The sequence below is a fragment of the Xyrauchen texanus genome, chromosome 6, assembly GCF_025860055.1.
Source record: "Xyrauchen texanus isolate HMW12.3.18 chromosome 6, RBS_HiC_50CHRs, whole genome shotgun sequence".
In the NCBI taxonomy this organism is placed as follows: domain Eukaryota; kingdom Metazoa; phylum Chordata; class Actinopteri; order Cypriniformes; family Catostomidae; genus Xyrauchen; species Xyrauchen texanus.
In genome coordinates this window covers 38,093,071-38,113,904 of record NC_068281.1, presented here as the reverse complement: position 1 = coordinate 38,113,904, position 20,834 = coordinate 38,093,071, and the positions used below count along the sequence as shown (strand labels likewise).

General features: G+C 36.5%; 1 protein-coding gene and 1 pseudogene across 1 annotated transcript in view; one reads left to right on the top strand and one right to left on the bottom strand.

The window, feature by feature from the left end:
• Window positions 1-14,642, top strand: part of LOC127645719 (acyl-CoA-binding domain-containing protein 5-B-like) — a 22,971-nt pseudogene extending 8,329 nt beyond the window's left edge.
• Window positions 13,313-20,834, bottom strand: part of zgc:55943 (uncharacterized protein LOC406337 homolog) — an 8,578-nt gene continuing 1,056 nt past the window's right edge. The window contains exons 2-7 of the mRNA XM_052128862.1: window positions 18,922-19,033; window positions 18,270-18,408; window positions 16,507-16,592; window positions 16,335-16,399; window positions 16,191-16,251; window positions 13,313-14,893 (exon numbers count right to left, since the gene is read on the bottom strand). Of these exons, the coding sequence (XP_051984822.1) occupies window positions 14,855-14,893; window positions 16,191-16,251; window positions 16,335-16,399; window positions 16,507-16,592; window positions 18,270-18,360 (342 nt within the window). The 5' untranslated portion in view covers window positions 18,361-18,408; window positions 18,922-19,033 and the 3' untranslated portion in view covers window positions 13,313-14,854. The remainder of the gene's footprint in view (window positions 14,894-16,190; window positions 16,252-16,334; window positions 16,400-16,506; window positions 16,593-18,269; window positions 18,409-18,921; window positions 19,034-20,834) is intronic.

The following is a 20,834-nucleotide window of genomic DNA, read 5'->3' as shown; positions in this document are numbered from 1 at the left end:
AAAGTCAATACTGTACAATACTGTAGGACACAGAAAAAGGATTTGCACATTTATATGTATACAGTATGTTTATTTCTGTAGCAATGTGTTACATGAAAACTGAACATTCACATTTACATGTCCATTTTTACGCATTTCTTACATGTAAAGTCTTATATAGTGAACAGAAAATTGCCACAAAATTACTGAAATTGCCTTGGTGGTGGAAATGGGTATTTTCAATGCTAGCTAATTTCTTTTTGCCACTTCCCATTTCGTGAAGTTCAACAACCTTTTGCTGCTCATCAAAACTTTATTCCATTATCCCATTATGATGGATGACTAAAGGAATTTGGCCTGTATGATGATACCTCATATTTATGGCTGAACAATTTCATGTTCCTTGTCACCCAGGTGTACAAACAAAATTTAAATATGAAGGGGAATATACTTCAATGAAAAAACATTCCATGTCATAGATATTTATGGAATATACATGTATGTCTGACAGATTTTAATAATTAGTTGGATCATTTTGCATCTGATGTCTCCATTAAAGAATGTTTATATGTTGTGAAGAGTTTGACAGTTTCACTGAGAATCAACTCATCGGGTTTGATCAGCAAGACATGTGCATTTAGTTATTGTGCTAATTGTAGACAATAGTTATTTTGCACACATGTGCCAAAACACGTGCACTTTGCTTAAATGAATAAGAAATTCAAATCTGGTGTGAACAGGAAACATATTGTTCAGAGATTTGAACATATTGTTTTGGAGAAACATTCGAGAATTGAGCCAAAGCGATTGAGAAGAACTGTAATAGGAGCTTTAATGATTTCATATTGTACCTAAAGAGACAAGATTTAAATAATCAAAAGAACCTATGATTATTGACCCAAAGTTTCCAAAAGATTCAGACAAACCCTTGAAACAAGAAGACATTATGCGATTTATGAGCTGGGTTGAATCCATCAAATCCATCTTGCTATAAATTCATTCAAGAATGATGCATAATACACCACCAGACGTTTGGAAGTGTTGTGTGATTCCTGGCAAAAAGTATGACTTGAAATCCTTGGCACAGACATTGACTATTCAAAGTTAAGTGACATCCATTGAGTCAACCAATTGATGGCAAGTGCACACAGTGTGACATTTCCCAGAGTGAAAGAGTGAGATATAAAGGAAGAAATGTTTTTGTTTGCCATATCGTGTCAGAGCAATATAAATGAGAGTATGTGATGCTCTCCCCAGGGTTCAGAAGTTCCCGGGGTCCATTTGGCAGACATGAGAGCGGCTGAAGCCAAGATGCAGGAGCAACAAGGGAGAAACAGAGAGCCACAGTGTGGGAGTCAGGATGGAAAACCACAGGGAGTTACACCCCCACACCCCCACCCACCGGCATTTGGAAATGACAGAAACTCGCCATGCAGAAGAAGACAAGGTGGGGCTTGAGTCAGTGTTTGAACAATCTTGAACACCATGACGTCAACAAGCAATAATGTGATGGCCTATTTTCTACCAGCATATGTATAAACTTAGAATGCAAGGGAATACTCGTGTATACTTTGGCTTGGAAATGATTTCTTCTACAAATAATTAGTGGTACTAAAGCAAGCATTAAACCCTTAGCCATCAGTATTGAACTTCAGTACATAACCCTCAGACTGAATGGTTTGTTGAGGAGATAGTATTATGCTAATACTACTTTTACAAGTGAACTGATGATTTGAACCTGGTGGATGAAACAAATCTCATATACATACGTTGAAGGAGGGACCTGAGACTTATCTAGGGATCAGAATATCATAGAGTCTTAGCTTTTAATATAAAACCTTAGCAATCACCTAGCAACACAACTTGTGCTCTTGTAACACCATTATAAGGCTATTTAGATTTGGGAAACATAAATGGATGATATTGTTATTTCGGTGGATCTGTCTGTGTCCTGCAAGATGACAGGGAACACCCCAAGTAATGTCCCCTTGGAACATAAAGCGATTCTATTGGCTAAAAGAACAATTCAAATCCTGTGCAATCACTGTAATGATTCATGTTGTTTTTATAGTGTAAATATAACAAAAAATAACATACAAATTACATGTGACATATATTATTTAACCGAAGGTATAACTGGTGAAATTAAACATTTCTATGTTCTGTTTTCTCCAGTAAGCTCACAAGCTAATTGGTTAGCTTATTAGCTTAGCATAGAGCTAGCTTTTTCTCCTCTTAATTTTTTAGCACATTTATCCTCACTGTCGCCACCTAGTGATATGGCGGTATGATTCTTTTCAAGAGAACTTTTACATTGTGGAATATAATTTATTTAGTGGACAGGGTTAGGTATAGGGGTTGGGATAAGGTTAAGGATAGGTGTAGGTGTAGTGTTGCTGCAGGACTCTATATAAACAAAACAAATTCAGTGTATGAATGTGACATCCAGCTGTTGCAAGACTTGAGCATTTCACTGGTTATTTGAAGAGGTCCGTACCTGTATTGGATGTCTCTTGTAGTAGTCTTGAAGGACGCAGACAGATCCTTCTTGTCAGTGACCATGTTTACATGCACTGATGAAAATTGTTTATTTCAGGGTTTTTGCAGAAAGGCTGTGACAGGGCAGAGGGCGGGGTCCTGATTTTACACACCCGGTCCCTTATCAGGCTAATCAAGTCTCAGAGAGGGATAAAGGCCGACTGCAGATGGTGGTGCGACAGAGAGAGAAAGTTTAGGGGCAGCTGTCCATCCTATGTATGTATTTGTGTCTTTTCGTTTACGTTTTACATTAAAATATGATTTATATTGTCAAGCCGGTTCTCGCCTCCTTTCCATTGAACTGCTTTACAGAGGCTTTCTGAAACATGTAAACAAGAATGCAGATTTCCTTACACTACTTAAGGGATTAAGAGAAAGCGGTTTTACACACCTAGGATTCTTCCAGAGAACGCGACTTATCTGGCCATGCAAACACAAGTGGCTTTCTTAAAGGTTTTTGAGAAGTCCACATGTGCGTGAACAGACCGGATAACAAAAATCATAGGATGGAGTCTAGAAAATAATTGACATTTCAAGGAGTACAGCATGAAAAAGACAATTTATACACACCAATGTAAAATATCGATTCTCCCTCATGTTTGCGTATATGTGCTCCTACATTGGGGGAATCCGTTTTATGTTAGAGAGAAGCCCCTTTGCAGTGCAGTTTTTTTGCAGGTTGCCATAGGAAGTGTAGGAAACAAACACAGCAACAACTCTGGAATATATGGAAATAAAGTGAAGCAACAAGGAATAAAATAATGAAGTCTTCCTCGGATTAAATGTTTATTATATATGCAAGTGTCACGGGGAAATGATGTTGCTGTGGGAAGCTGCTTACTGACCGAGCCGCATGTATACAGTGCATGTATACGAGAACGCCACTTTCTCGTAATAAGTCACTTTCTTGTGTCCATGTAAACATCTTGAGTTATTGGTAAGGAACACTCCAACTGAATATGTTATTTTATCAGAGCACAGGTGCCAAGGAGATGGTGAATGCTGGGGGACAAAAGGAATCAAGGACAAAAAGGCATCGAACACCCAGATTGCCATGACACTGTCACAGTTACAAGACAATATGTAGGATGTGCTGCAAAGATTGACCATACTGGAAGTTCTGACAGCATCACAAGTAAGACACATGACTACTGTAACTGTGCAGTGTAATTGAGACCACATCCTCATAATCAATCCTTCTGCAAGGGCCTTAGAATAGAGTGGCGTAATGATGGTTAACAATTTATGGAGTAAATTATACAATAAAAAAACTTTAATACCTCTATTAAGACCCTGGGCTCTATTTTTACGAGTTTGCAAAGTGCGGCACTACGCAACACGACCATGTGTAACTTATTTTCCAGTATTCTTGAAAGCACTTATTCTAATCAGCATTTTCGTGCCAGCGTAAAGCACAAGTGGGCGTGGGTGGGAGTGTTTGCTCTATCTGTGGGTGTGCGCGCGCAAACTGTGGGAGTATTGTATGTTAATGAAGTGCAATTTGCTATTTTCCTGAGAAACAACGCATTATGCTTATCTCAGCACAAAGTCTAATCTCCTTTCCTGCATTTGCAGTTTGGAAATTTCCCCAGCTGGTGGTGATAAAGTTCATGTCCAAACTCTGAAAATATACTGGAACATCAAATTAAGTCCCTGACAATCACTGTTGTTGACATTTTATGAAACCAAAAATTATTATATTTGTGTTCAAGTATCTAGAGGATATGGTTTATTTTTCAATTATGTTTAAATTTACAATTGTATTTATGATTCATTTGTATTGGTATTTTCTCACCTGTTATCGCAGAGCAAGGCAGTAACCATGCCTTGAATATTGTTTGGGGCTGGGGGGTTTGTTGGTGTTGAGGTCACAAATATAATTGTCCTCTTTGGTACTTTTAAATTGTAAAGGCTCTGAATGCAGTATTTTCTGCATAAAGGCTTTAAATGTGATGAAGGCCCAAAATTGTATAATTTTTGGTTTTAAAAGGTTTTTTCATACAGAAGATCACAAAGTACAAGACAACCACTGTGTCTAAATTGCTAGCAATTTGCCTGTTTTAGTCATCTTTTGTTTTTTTTTGTGCTGTCTCAATGAAAAGATTAATATAATTTGAATTTCTTTTCATCGCTTTACGCATGTATCTGTAAAATGACTTGACTGTGTCAGTTGGCTAGCAAAAAGAAAATACACACAATTATTTACTGCCATCAAGTTTATATATATAATAATTATTAATATACCATAAAAGTACCAATACAACACTAAGCTTTTCTTTGGCCCCAGAAAACGTATATATATAATATAGTGTACAAGTCAAATGGATTACTGTTATTATGTCTTTATAGTGAACCTTTAATATTGCTTTACATTATTTGTCCTTTATGAAGCGTGATCGCTCCTGCTCACTACAAACTGTGATTCTGTGGAATAGAGATGCTTAAAATATCTATTTTTATGTTCCAAGAAAAAGTAACAGCATATGGGTTTTATACAACCCACGAGTAAATGATTGAGTAAAAGTACATTTTCCATTTTTAGGTGAACTACGCCTTTAACTGGTGAATCATCCTCAAAATAAAATCTCCTTTAAAAGACTATTAAAACTCAGAATTAATTAAAGAAATTATTTAGAAAATTTTAAATAGATTTTAAATTATTACCTAATAAAATTTGCATTAAAAATATTTGACACTGTCCTTGTCACAACCTAAAAACTCAATTGAAGCCACAAGTCACAGATCTTACCATGTTCTAGATTTAATCTGAGGGTGAAAATGCTCTAATATGTGTTATAGATCATTTTCTTTGACAATATCAAGTGAATTTTGTAAAATTCCAGATAACCACATTCATTCAATTCCTTTATAAATACACACATTCACTCTTTATCTTAAGCCTGATATGCTGAAAACTGCTCCGTTAATGTTTTCACATTCATAATTATGAATGACATGTAACTCACACACTATAGGTCACATATTTTCAATTCAAAATGGAGAATTTCTCAAAATGGAGAATAGTTTGCACCCTTGGAAATTACTGTTGGTCTGTAAATCATAAAATAGTGGGCAAATATTGCATGTTTAGTTAATAATTACATCTCACATGACACTCTTAATGTGAACTGCTGACACTGATGCGTGTGTGCAGCGTGTTAATACTAGCCATGATTTGTGTGTCAGTAGATGAACATGATTAATAATACTTACATTCTCTATAATTTATCTGAGCATACATCCAAACCTGACGAGAACCACATTTTCCATGCGTATGAAAGGAGCGTGCACTCTCATAGAAGTATGCTTGCCATTCAACAATGACGCAGATAATGCACAAAATAACTTAATTTTCAACTGTTCTAATTCATTGCATACATTTACATGTCCATTTACACTACCAACTTCATATGAATGTGCCGTCTTGGTTTATATCTCTGGTGCTTGACAGGGAATGGATAATATAATAGAATGCAGATGATAGAATAACCAGAGAAAACCTTAGAATTAAATTGCACTTGGCCCAGTCCATTTGCACGTTGCTTGGCGATTTCGCCAAACCCACTTACGCTTAGAAATAGCACGTGTTTGCACGAAAATACCAAAACAACATGGCCATGCCCACTGATTTGCGCATATCACATAGAGCTGTGCTTATCTTAAAATAGGGCACCCTGAGTGGATCTTAGTACACTGATAAGCCCAATACAGTATGTTTTGATCAGAGGTCTTATATCATATACTATATAATGCCAATGAAGTCAATTTATCTGGTCATCTGTCAATAATACAATCTTTCATTTATGTGTTTTGCTTTAGGCTGAAATCATTCCTCTTGAAAGTTGGCACTCAAAATCACCAAGAAAGGTCTGTTTATATGAAGTTTAAAAATATGGACTTTATAGTAACAGCAAGTAGTAAATATATGTATCTATTTTCTGTTCTTCAGAGTTTACCCTTGTGGCCATTAGACATGTCCCCATGCTCTGTAGCACTGACTGTTATGTGGCTTTTTGCTGTGCATTGGCTTGTGAGGTTTTACTTACAGAAGAGGTAGAGGTTAGCTTTTGAGCTTGTATTTTTAACTTTGAACTATATACAGAGAAATATATTGCTTTCATTATAGTCGTGGTGATGCTTCATCTAATATAGTTAATGTTGCAGAAAACACTGTGCATCTTTGTTTTGGTTTTAAAAGACTGTATACAATAGATATAATAATGTACATTACACAGTGTGCGCAAAATGAGAAGACCGTATATAATAGATATAATAATGTACATTACACAGTGTGCGCAAAATGAGAAGACCGTACACAATAGATATAATAATGTACATTACACAGTGTGCGCAAAATGAGAAGACCGTACACAATAGATATAATAATGTACATTACACAGTGTGCGCAAAATGAGAAGACCGTACACAATAGATATAATAATGTACATTACACAGTGTGCGCAAAATGAGAAGACCGTACACAATAGATATAATAATGTACATTACACAGTGTGCGCAAAATGAGAAGACCGTACACAATAGATATAATAATGTACATTACACAGTGTGCGCAAAACGAGAAGACCGTACACAATAGATATAATAATGTACATTACACAGTGTGCGCAAAACGAGAAGACCGTACACAATAGATATAATAATGTACATTACACAGTGTGCGCAAAACAGAAGACCGTACACAATAGATATAATAATGTACATTACACAGTGTGCGCAAAACGAGAAGACCGTACACAATAGATATAATAATGTACATTACACAGTGTGCGCAAAACGAGAAGACCGTACACAATAGATATAATAATGTACATTACACAGTGTGCGCAAAACGAGAAGACCGTACACAATAGATATAATAATGTACATTACACAGTGTGCGCAAAACGAGAAGACCGTACACAATAGATATAATAATGTACATTACACAGTGTGCGCAAAACGAGAAGACCGTACACAATAGATATAATAATGTACATTACACAGTGTGCGCAAAACGAGAAGACCGTACACAATAGATATAATAATGTACATTACACAGTGTGCGCAAAACAAGAAGACCGTACACAATAGATATAATAATGTACATTACACAGTGTACGCAAAACAAGAAGACCGTACACAATAGATATAATAATGTACATTACACAGTGTACGCAAAACAAGAAGACCGTACACAATAGATATAATAATGTACATTACACAGTGTACGCAAAATAAGAAGACCGTATACGAAAGTAAATACAAGTAAAGACACTGACTACCACCCCTGGAGTCACGAGTTTGAATCTAGGGTGTGCTGAGTGACTCCAGCCAGGTCTCCTAAGCATCCACATTGGCCCGGTTGCTAGGGAGGGTAAAGTCACGTGGGGTAACCTCCTCGTGGTGATGATTACTGGTTCTCGCTGTCAATGGGGCACATGGTAAGTTGTGCATGGATTGCAGAAATGGAGGCAACTGAGACTTGTCCTCCACCACCTGGATTGAGGTGAGTAACCGCGCCACCACATTCCAAATTGGGGAGAAATGTGGATTAAAACAAAATATAGTATTTATATTATTATTACTATCAATGTTCATTTGATTGCATTGTCAAGCATGTAATGCTTTTGCAAAGTGAATAAAACATTTTTATGAAACATTTATGGATTGTGGATTCCAAGAGGTCCTTAAAATAATTTTTCAGCAATTAGTAATTGTCATTTCTAGAGTATAAATGTACAGCCTTATAATGGAAATGCCATAGGTTTCATGAAAACAACAGGAGGATAAATGAGTATTATGATGGACGAAGCAAATCGAGCAGATCCTCTGAACTGGATCCAGCAGCACCTGGCCTGAGGTAGCAGCGAGTCACCCACCGTGCAGGGGCATGTCTAGAGCATTTTCAGTGGGGGGGGCATGCTGGGGCACTGCCTCCAAACGGGGTGGCCGCCAGTGACCAAAAAAAAAAGCTAAATTCTACAGTATATTACGTAAATCCTATTGGTTTTATTATTTTTTTTAACTTGAATAAAGTTACTTGTAAACAAATGTAGTAATAAAGCACATTCTTGATTAATTTAGTTTTTTGTCATCCCTGTATATATCCATTAATTTAAATTTGAGAGCCAGTGTTTATTATTTTTAGTGTTTTCATAAAACTAACAAGTTTATAAAATAAAAGCAATTTTAATAATGAGCAATTTTAAAAACCCAGAAGCAGAAACGATGTCAACTATTTTCTTTTCATTAGTTTGGCCATTACAATATACAGTAGTTTTATTCACAATCTCTTTCAAATAATAATAATAAAAAATAAAAAAAATCCCCCCACTGTAATAATTCAAATGGTTTGGCCAAAACACAGAGTAACACTGAGTAACACAGAGTAAAAGATTTAGCACTGTAACAGTTCAAATGAAAACACCACAGTTTAAAAATAAAATATGGATCCATTACATTGTGCTCTGCTAATATATTAAAGAACAGTCTTTAGTTTAGAAACAATAAAAACAGTAGCAGAAAGAGAGGAAAACAGTCGAAAAAGAAAGAAGGCAGACCTCAACTAAAACAGCTGGATTCTTCTGTTTCGGTGGTGACTGGCAAGCTCACCATTATTATTTATAATGGTTGCAGAGTTATTATCTATACTGATTAAAAATAATGGTATTGAAGATCTTTCAGTGTTGGATAGACAAATACTTATAAGTCAGTTTGCTGACGATACAACATTGTTTCTAAAGAATGAATATCAAATTCCATTAGCTTTACATTCTATTAACCAGTTTTCTAAAGCTTCGGCTACATTTAAACCTAAACAAATGTGTAATGTTAACACTGCATGAGTTTCCTTTGCAGTCATTATCTAATATACAAATTAAAAGGGAAGTTAAATATTTGGGGATTATTATTTCTAGAGATAAGGATGTTATGGAGAATAAAAATGTGTTGAATAACATAGATAAATGTAAGTCCATATTGAATAAATGCCGCAGAGGGATCTTACAATTTTTGGAAGGGTTCTTTTATCTAAAATGGATAGTTTGTCCAGACTCATCTATCCAGCCTTCTCCTTGCCCATATCGACACGAATGATTAAATTAATAAATAAGGTGAATTTTTAATTTATTTGGAGAAATAAGTGTCAGTATATTAAAAAGGAGGACATGATTAAAAAATATGAAGACGGTGGGGTGAATGCTATCGATTTTGACATTATGAATGGTGTTTTGAAATTGCAATGGTTAAAATCCTTCATTCAAAATAGCCACTCCTTTTGGTTTATTGTCCCCAATGCTATCTTTAACAAACTGGGGGGAATACACTTTCTGTTATGTTGTGACTTTGCGTGCACCTCGTTACCAGTTAAACTTTCATCCTTCCATCAGCAAGTGCTGCTCTATTGGAAACTATTGTTCAAACATAACTTCACTCCTCACAACACTCAGTTTGGAATAGTAGATATATAAAATTTGGCAGAAAATCTGTATATCTTGAGGAATGGATATCTAAAGGGATTTGGGCTATTGCCCATTTCTTGGATGATAATGGAAATTTGTTACTGTATAGAGAGTTTTGTGAGAAATTCCAAGTACAGTGTACCGTTAATATGTTTAATAGAATGATTAGAGCTATACCAATTCCGTTAAGATTAATGGTTAAAGAAGACATGTTGTACTCCAAAATCTCCCCAGTACTGAGACTGTCACGATTCCCTTGTTGTCTGCCCTGTGTTTCACTAGTCTTTGTCTCAAACTCCTATTCCGTTTGTAAAAACAACACTTCCCATGATTCCCGGCCCTCATCACTGCCAGCCCTGTGTCATTGTGCTCACCTGATCGTCGTTTGTCATCATCATGTCTCCTGTGAATTTAAACCCTGCTGTTTCTCCATTCCCTGTCAATTGTTGATGTTTGTGGACGCCTGTTTCTCCTGCCTGTACAGCCTTTCTATGTTTTCCGTGTTTTTGTTTTATTTCCCCATTGCGGGTATTTCCTTTGTTCCTGTTTTGTCTGTTTTCACGGTTTTTCAATAAAACCTGCAAATAGATCCTCACTCCACATCTGCCTTCATCTTATCCGTAACAGAGACAGCTCTCCTTAGAAGGTTATGATTTTTGTGATAAAAAATGTACAAATAGAGTCATTAGAATTTTTTTTTTACAGGCTTATTACCCAAACCCAATTAGACGGGAATACGTGCTTAAAGATTTTGATAAGGTTGAAATATGAAAAATTATTTGTCTTTTCCTCTCCCTCCTAAAGCTAAGGAGGTGAACTTCAAAATTTTAAATGAGATTTATCCTACTAAAGCTGCCCACGTGTGAAACTAAACTCTTGCTCTACATATCTGGACCACAGAGTCTTTTTTAGTACCAAGACCTGATGTGTCTAGATGTAGGTAACAGTGCTCAAGTGCATGCTGCCTTCCTGCTGAACATAGACCTGACAGAAGGTGATGAAATATATAATGGTGCTTATAACAAACAGGAGCTCATGTTTTCTTGTCCAGAGTTACAGGCAGTCCTGCTGGAGGCTCAAGAGAAAGAGGGAGACACCAAGAGATGATCTATCCTCTGCCTTCACACAGAGAGTAGGAGACACAGTCAACATTTACCACACACATAAGAGTATTATAAGGATTTATTGACATGCACAGTGTTGCTAGTTTAGCTACTTTATTTATTGTTGTACTGATGAGACAAAACAACTAATTACAAAACAAAATTGTTATCGGTGACGTAATCTTTAGATACACTTTTAAAAGGATAGTTCATCCAAAAATTTAAATTCTCTCGTCATCAACTAAGGTGGTGGATTACTGTACTATGACAGACGCTGAGGCTAAAGGATTCTAAAATGAATAAAATCCCAGATGCAGTTCATCGTGCAACCTGGAATATTCCTTTAACTATAATCAAGTCTGAATCAATTATGTTGAAAATGTTGTTTGTTGAAGTGCTCTGTAGTTAAGTATGCTATTTACCAAGTTAAGCTTTTATAGTTGATATATTCCCCAGATAATAGGTTTTGTAGACGAGTTTTAAGGCCGCTGTGTTATACTGTAGAAACAAACCATTCTAACTGTCCAGCACCGGCCACAGAGGAACATGCAGGAATAATAAACAAAATCTATGGACATCTACTGGCATTGATTTCGCCAGTAACCGATGGATCCAAAAAGCAACTATCGGCACGGATTAATCGGTAAAACTGTAATATCGGTCCGCCTCTACTTTTCAATACACACTTTGTGTTTTGTGACCTGACTAAAGATGACACAAGGTCTCATTCCTGCTTTATAAATCTGATCCCATATTTGGATTATGGTACTTCCAAAATATGGCTTGAAACTCTTACTAATCTAATTTAGTTTTACACAAAGAATCAGTGAAAATGTTGGTAATCCACCCCAGAAGGTTGAAAAAAAAAATTATAATTTAGAGGAGTTCTGTGATATTTGCATTGCTTACCAAAATTTGGGATGTGTCTGAAAATATATTTAAACTGATTTGTGTGACTTTTAAAAAAAAAATAAAATAATTCGTAACAAATGTAGTAATTATCAACTAACCAAAAATACACTGGAATGGATAACAGGCTTGTAGCTTTAGCTATCTCTCAGTAGTGGCTAGCACATTTAGGAGCAAACTGTTGGTTTGTAGTTGCACAGATAACAAGGTTGCACATAAAATGTTAAATTTGAGTTCTGAAACATTAAAATCAATTAAATATCAATACAACAGATTGATTTTAATTGTCGCATACAGTCAAAAAAGTGGCTTATATATAGAAGTGCCTAATACATCGCTGTGATGTCATTCTACATCTCACAGGTTGCGACGTATATTGGCCAGAGGTACTCCGATGCTCTTGTGTGCAGTTGTGTCTGACTCCAGTCTGGTGTACCAGAGGCTGTGTGATGGCTTTCTTGATCCCTGACCCCCATTGGAGATCCATGACCAAGGCTGTTGACAGAATCTTATTGGGATGTCACAGACGTGAAATTGACACCCAGATCCAGCTGACAAAATATGCAGCCAGTAGCTATTAAAGAGATAGTTCACCCAAAAATGTAAGTTCTCTCATCATTTATTCACCCTCATGCCATCCCAGTTGTGTATGACTTTCTGTTTTCTGCTGAACACCAATGAAGATTTTTAGAAGAATATTTCAGCTCTGTTGGTCCATACAATGCAAGTGAATGGTCACCAGACTTTTGAAGCTACAAAAATCACATAAAGGAAAAATAAAAGTAATCCACATGACTCCACTGGTTTAATTTATGTCTTCAGAAGTGATCTAATATGTGTGGATGAGAAGAGAAACAGATCAACAGTTGTTATTTTCTGCTTGAAATTCTTCTCCCTGCCAGTAGGGGCGATATGCATGAAGAATGTGAAAGTGATCTTTTTCTCATCCACACCTATAATATCGATTCAGAAAACATGGATTTAACCACTTGAGTGTTATGGATTACTTTTATGCTGATTTATGTGATTTTTTTTGTGCTTCAATATTTTGGAACCCATTCACTTGCATTGTATGGACCTACAGAGCTGAGATTTCTTCTAAAAATCCTACTTTGTGTTCAGCAGAAGAAAGAAAGTCAAACACATCTGGGATGGTATGAGGGTCAGTACATGATGAGAATGGTGATCTATCTCTTTATGGACTGTTTAAATACATTTATGAACAGGTAAAAGCGTTGAAGATGAGAGACTAGATGGTTTGGCCTTCATCCTACAATTACCATTTAGCAGTAAATCGTAAGGCAGAGAGATGTGCGGTATCAAACAGACAACACCAATCAGTTGCTCCTCTTTACTCAAACAAATACTTGAAATGTCAGTTGTGTAAAATTCCCCAAAACTTAAGTAAACAGTGCAGCAGCTCCGAGCAAAACATTTCTTTATAAACCAGATTTCTGAGCTTCAGATCTTTTGTTAATTGGACAATGTGTATTTATTTTTACTGCATATTTGGCAATATCATTTGGCTTGGACTGTATATAGAGAACTTGTTTAAGCATACACTTTGATGGGATATTGTTCATTTCAAAGTAAAAAAAATAGTGTGCTTAAGGCTATGGTAATTTTATCATCATAAACGTAAAAGGAAGCACTTCCTGGTAATAAAAATTGTCCATGTAAAACATTTGGAAGGCTGGTTTAGAAACTTGCACTGGTTTTCAACTATATATAAGAACACTGAATGTAAATGTCAAGCTAACTTGTGATATCAACCTGTTTAATAAAACAAAATGAGGATTTGAAAACGATAAGACCTTTAGATACTATAACTGGTGTCTCTAAACACGACTCTACTAGATGCTGAGATCTATCTCTGTCATTCAGCTGTATTTAAAGGGATAGTAGAACCAAAAATGAATGTTATTTCATCATTTATTCACTTGTTCCAAACCTGTATTACTTTCTTCCTTGAAACATAAAAGTGATCTTTGTTCCTTACAGTGCGAATGGTTTTGGTAACCTCCTTGTGTTCCAAATAAATGAATCTTTATTTTTTAGTTGCACTATCCCTTTAAACCTCAAGACCAGCATTGAAGGAACTGTGCTGCACTCATCTAACAACACATCTAGTGATGAGACATACAGCACCACTGTCCTGAGCATTGCAACACATAACTCAAAAGAAAATACAAAAAAAAAACATACATAATACATTTGTGGGTGAAAAATAATTTGCTTACATAGTACAAAAATCAACAACATACACACACTGGAATGCTAGAAATGGTCTTGTGTTTCTGTCCATTTGCTTTCATTTATGTCTTAACAGCATGACCTAGACAGAATCAAGTCTCGGTACATAATTCCCGCTTAGTGTGCATCCCAGAGAGGACATGTTGTCTCCGCTTCGGGTCCACCACATTCCTGATGTTCATGTGCTGTCTTTAAGTATGTAGTGTTCAAAAGTTGTCCATTTTTAAAATTCCATGCGAAATCCAGGACTCTCCGTTATGCGTAGTCTATGAGAAGGAGAAGGCTTATGGGTAGTGTAAGGCAAGGGATTAAGGAACAGTCTGAAAATGGCTTCCCATTCCAAACTTGGGCAAAATCCAGTTTCTTAAACATGGTCTTTCCATGCCCCCCTACCACATAAATACTAGTCCTCAAGAGTCTCAAATACTGACCAGTAAGACATCTGGGAGAAGTGTGTAGTATGTAAACTGAGGGAATAACAGGGTTTGCAAGTGACTTTCAACCTTGTTATTAACCCTTAATGATTAGCATTTATTGGGTGAGGGGGCATGGAAAGGTGTCTTAAAGAACATTAGGGCAGGATTGGCTGCGGTTGGCCCAAATCCCAGCATGCTATGTCATATCCTCCCCCTCCGAGCAGTAGTCTCTTCCCTGTAGAAGTGAAGGTAAAAATAAGGAAAAGGTACCTTTGCAAACAGGAATGAATAAACAGTGGTGTTGGGAACCAAGAACGGTTCTCAGAACAGTTCCATTTAAAAAAAAAATATATAGCAGATAATTTTCATGACTTTTGGTATCGTAAAGGGTTCCTCAATGTGCCGTTTTCTGCAGAAAACCATCCTAAAATGGTGCATTTTGATTGCAGCGCTGTCCCGCTATTGAATCTAGATCATGTCCAGAGTAGTTTGATTCCTCAACTAATTAATCTACTGAGCTGTTTTGTTTTTCATCTACAGCGTTCAACATAAAACGCTACCGGTGTACTCCAATTCCTGAACCAATTACTCTGTTTCTCAACTGGTGGGTTGCAGGTTTGTTCGGAGAGGGGACAGTAGGGGAACAATGCAAGGGTTCTTCCTCTACTGAAATTTATCCGAAGCCCAAGCAAAATTGTGGGCCGCAGAGGCATTCATCTCTTTGAATCTGACATTTTCAAATCCAATCTGGGCCACTTTCATATGTGGAAATAAAACGGATACGTACCAGATTTTTTCCAATGTACCTTCAGTCTGAACAGCCAGGTCAGACTTAATGTGATTTTTTTTACATCAGTCTAACTGAACATTCGCCACTTGCACGCTTAATTTACCACGTGATATGCCTGTTATTGTTTAAAACCTTTAATTTCAAGTCATATATTTTCCAGTAAATGCATTCAGTTCTTTTTAAGAAAATAAAGAAAAATGATAGGCTTTAACAGTTGAATTTCACATAGTAAAAAATGTGCATGAAAACCGGCAGAGCTAGATTTAGGCTCTTTGCTCATGTCACTCGTGTAGAAAACTGTTTCTATATTTCTCAAACTGTATTTAAATATCGTGTGAACAACCTTACACATAAATCTGATTTGAGCAGGAAATCCGATTTGGGCCACATTCAGCTGTGGTAAGAGTATCACAAAGGTGGCTAGTGGTCAGAAGAGTATACTTAGAAACGCTTGACTGCACGTGAGACAAAACAGCACACGGATAAACCAAGTATACCCTAGCCTTTACTGTGTAAAGTATCCTTAAAGATTGAGAGACAGTGTACTGTCAATTGGTTGTACATATGTGAAGTTAAAGATATACAATCAGAACAGATTTGTTAAAAGACGTTAAAATATGTTTTCAAAATAGTTTATTTGCTGCCTCAAAAGTACTAAAAGAATCGTTAATGGAATTGTTTCAGAAGTGGAATCAGAATTGTTACAATTCTTTCATTCCCATCCCAAATGCACTTCACCCACCTTTTCAATCTTCTCATCCAGCATCCTAAAGAACTCCTGCTGGCTCTCTGAAGAGTGGATACTGAAGGACAGTCAAGACTTAGTAAACATTCATCATCTTCTCAGAACTTCCTTACATAATTCTGGTACCAAACACACACTCACCTTATCTTATTAATACTTCCGGTGGCATCTTTATGCATGGCCTTGTGCAAAATTGTGCTCTTTTCCTGAAACGCATGTATAGGAAAAAAAGAAAATAAATATTCTGAATGTGCATAGAAAATGACTGAATACATGAAAATGCATTAAACTGGGAGTGTGCATCAATCTTTACCAAATTCTCTTGGTTGCGTGTGTTCATGCGCTCCTCTTCTCCATGCATGTACTTCACCTTCTCAACTCCTTTCAGTTTGTACTCATCTATAACAAACAGAGAGTAAGCTACTTTAATTAAGGTTGCTGGTTTGAGCCCCACAATAATAAGCCATGAGCTATCGCCATTGTGACCAAAAGCACTTAACCCCATGTTTCTGCAGTGATAATTGTCCCTGTAATAAGAATACTGTTAGTCACTTCCGATAAAAGCTTCAGATAAACAGATATTTATTCCTTGCACTAATTTCTCAATACATTCCAACTCATGTAATCGAGCTTCAAATCATTATCGCCAAGGGGACTGCAAATGGCAAGGTGTAGTCAAAAAGGAGTTACATTTTGGTCTGTTTTTTTTAAATAATATTATCCTTCTGAGATCCAAGCATGACTGCTGTCTGTCTGCATTTTCCATTTCCCTTTTTGATTTCTAGTAGTCCATTTAACATGCAATATATATTGTATATATATATATATATATATATATATATATATATATATTATATTATATATGTGTGTCTAAATTAGCATAATCAATTCTGATTCAAAGTAATGGTCAGCATCCTCCAATCACTGCCAACCATGTTAAAATAACATTCTGAATCTAAGTACTGATTAATATTTTACCATGTCTGTCAACCATGTTTAGTGGTACAAGCATCATCTGTATCAACTGAACTTGTCTGAGGATGCTCCATTGCTCCCTTTTTAGTGAATGACTTAACCTCCAGTGTGTTATCTGTCTCCACTGGTCTCAGCACAAATAAAAATACAGTTCGAAATGCACCTTATTTTCATCCTAACTCCATATAAAGCCTCTGAAAGCAAAATTTTTCAGCTTTTGGATGAACCTGTTGAATCTCAATGTGATAATACACAGCAAATACAGGATTTCTAAAGAGAAAATAACCTTATAATCCACTTTAGTGGTCATTGTGTTTAACTTAATGAGGTTTCTAACCAGATGTAGTTATGCTGCTGTTTCTCTCAAAGACAAACTTCACGATGACGGCACCATATTTTATTGTCACATGACTCAACCATTTACTGACAGCCCAAAGTGTCCTGAACTGAGATCAGTCAGTTTAAATTAAATTAAATTATGCATAGTGTATATCGAAGACAAAACAAATAGTCCACGCAGAAGGAAGCGGGGTCCCATGAGGTTAAGATATCTTTTAAGATATCTTTATTTATATATCTATAAATACTTCTAGAGTTATAGACACCTCAACTTTGGAAAAACAACACAGAAAAAGTGTTTCTTTCCATTTTGGACTCCCAATATGCACCATTGGTACATATTGCAACAAGGGGCGCTGAAGTCACTTGATTTTTCTGACCTATCTTGGTGTAAAAATAAAATCATGATGCCGTCACCTTTCCAGTGTTTTGTTTTTTTTTACCTGCAGTTATGCTCCAATATCATAGGGTGAAATTTATCACTTTTACCCCATCTACAAATTAATGATTAATCAGTAATTATTGATCAGTGGTATTTCATATTTTGGCTTTAATGATCAGTTCATTTTTGCCAGCAAAGCAAATCAATTATCATTTTGAGCAGAGGACCTCTGAGTTGACACATAATGACCCTTAAAATATTTCTAGTTGATGTGGTTTGGCATTTCACACTGCTTCACTGGTTGAAATGTTGTCAACTACCCAGAAGAATACTAAAGCATTTGACCTGAAGGTATGTGGAAGCACAGCTGAGATACTGACCAGAGAAGGCATCTCCATTACTGTGAGCCTTTCCCCGGCCCTCTTCATCACTGGGTACAGATGACAACTGCTTGGCTGAGGTGCAGCCCATCGCCTCACTCCCTCTCCTCTCCTTCCTGCATGGCACTCTCTACAGCACCTGACCACATCAACACAAACAATACAGTTTGACAAATGCAAGTATGAGTTTGCATAGGAATGCAGCAAAAATACAAAATATCAAATGCCATAATAAAGCATTCTACATAAAACAGACTACATTGGATATTAAAGGAACTAGATCATCTGTACTGACGCACACTGAACTTGAATTTCATATCTGGGAGTGTCACATTTGTGTATTTTGGGTTAACAAGACGCAGACTCAGATGCTGCTGATGTGTTAGGTTATCAATGACTTCTGTTTAGTTTCTGTGGAATAGTGCGGTCATGACATGATGATATCATGCTGACCAGAGAAGAGGAGCCAGACAAATAGAGCTTAAGATTTAATGCATAAATATAAAACTGAGGTTACTACAGAATAATCAAATGAATAACTTAATGTTTTAAAAGTAAAACATTGATCCCACACTGTATTAGGTTTATTTAACTATTATGTACTTAAAGGGATAGTTCACAAAACGTTTTAATTCTCTCATCATTTACTCACCATCATGCCATCCCAGATGTAGGGATGGGAATCGTAAAGAATTTAACGATTCCGGTTCCGATTCCTCTTAACGATTCCGGTTCCTTAACTGTTCCAGCAAATCTTTTAGTACCTTTTTTAAAAAAAGAATTATTTGGAAATGAAAAATGCAATAATTTTTGCATTTACTACACTCTGCTCTCCGTTACCAAATGATGAGATCATTTCAGATTCCTACAGAGCAGATAGAACAAATCAGAAATTAGTTTAATACAGTTTCTTGTAAAAGGTATGTTTGCAGACTTTTTAGAGACATAAATACAATCCATCCAATAGATCCTTACTCTATTTTAAATAAACTAATCTAAACCAACATGAAATATGATGCCATATTTCATTAATGCATTTATTCATTTATAACACTTATTACAACAAAACTGTGTGTATTGTTAATTATACATTGTCATATGAACAACCAGTCAGTAACTGCACTGTTTGATTTAATAGAGACGCAGGTCATCATGAAATAAACATGAACTGTTCCAGAGACAGTTTAGACGGTGTTTTGTAGCCTAATGTTGTATTTCAGGCTTGTGACATTTCAACAGTTGTTATTTAATTAGGAGTTGGAAAGTCATCATTTGCGCATCAGTATAAGACTACTTGTATACTGGACTATAAATGGAAGCGCTGTATGTTTCGCGATGTAGATTCAAAAGAGCCAGCTCGAGATCGGCTCTTTTCCACCGAATGATTTGTTTTCGTTTGCCGAGCCTGTGCTCATCTAGTTCTGGAGACTTTTGTAAGCCGGCCATGCTTTTCCACTGACTTCAGAACCGAACGAGGACGACAAATCCAAGGTGTGCTGAGTGACCCCAGCCAGGTCTCCTAAGCAACCAAATTGGCCCGGTTGCTAGAGAGGGTAGAGTCACATAGGGTAACCTCCTCGTGGTCATGATTAGTGGTTCTTGCTCTCAATGGTGCGTGTGGCGAGTTGTGCGTGGATCGCGGAGAGTAGCATGAGCCTCCACATGCTGTGATTCTCCGCGGTGTCACAATGAGCCACGTGATAACATGCGCGGACTGACAGATGCAGAGGCAACTGAGACTTGTCCTCCACCACCCGGATTATGGTGAGTAACTGCACAAACACGAGAACCTACTAAGTAGTGGGAATTGGGCATTACAAATTGGGGAGAAATCGATTTTAGATTTTTAAATGTCCCAGTTAGATAGCAGGCTGGACATGTCGGAGTCCAAAACATTGTTGCTCCATCTACTGTCGCTTTTGTTTAGGTCCTTCTTATGGTCCCTGCACTCCCTTAAGTGTTTATCAATTTATTTATGATTTGGTCATTTGTCTGAAAAATTGGAGCACCGTTAATGGAACCAAAAGTCATGCAGATCATATGATTCCGGTATTTCCCAACCCTAGCCAGATGTGTAGGACTTCATTTCTTTTGCAGAACACAAATTATGATTTTAGGAGAATATTTCAGCTCTGTAGGTCCATAGAATACAAGTGAATGGGTGCCAAAATGTTGACGCTCCAAAAAGCACATAAAGGCAGCATAAAAGTAATCCATATGAATCCATAGTTTTAATCCATAATCCACTTCAGAAGTGATATAAGTGTGGGTGAGAAACAGATAAATATTTAAGTCCTTTTTTTGCTATGAATTCTTCTCCATGTCTGTAGGGGGCGATATGCATGAAGAATGTGAATCACCAAAAATACAAGAAGAAAGTGAAAGTGGAGATTGACTGAGCAGTGAGGAGAATTTATAGTAAAAAAGGAAATAAATATTGATTGGTTTCTCACCCACACCTATCATATCGCTTTTGAAGACATGGATTTAACTGCTGAAGTCATATGGATTACTTTTAGGCTGACTTATGTCATATTTGGAGCTTCAAAATTTTGGCACACAAAC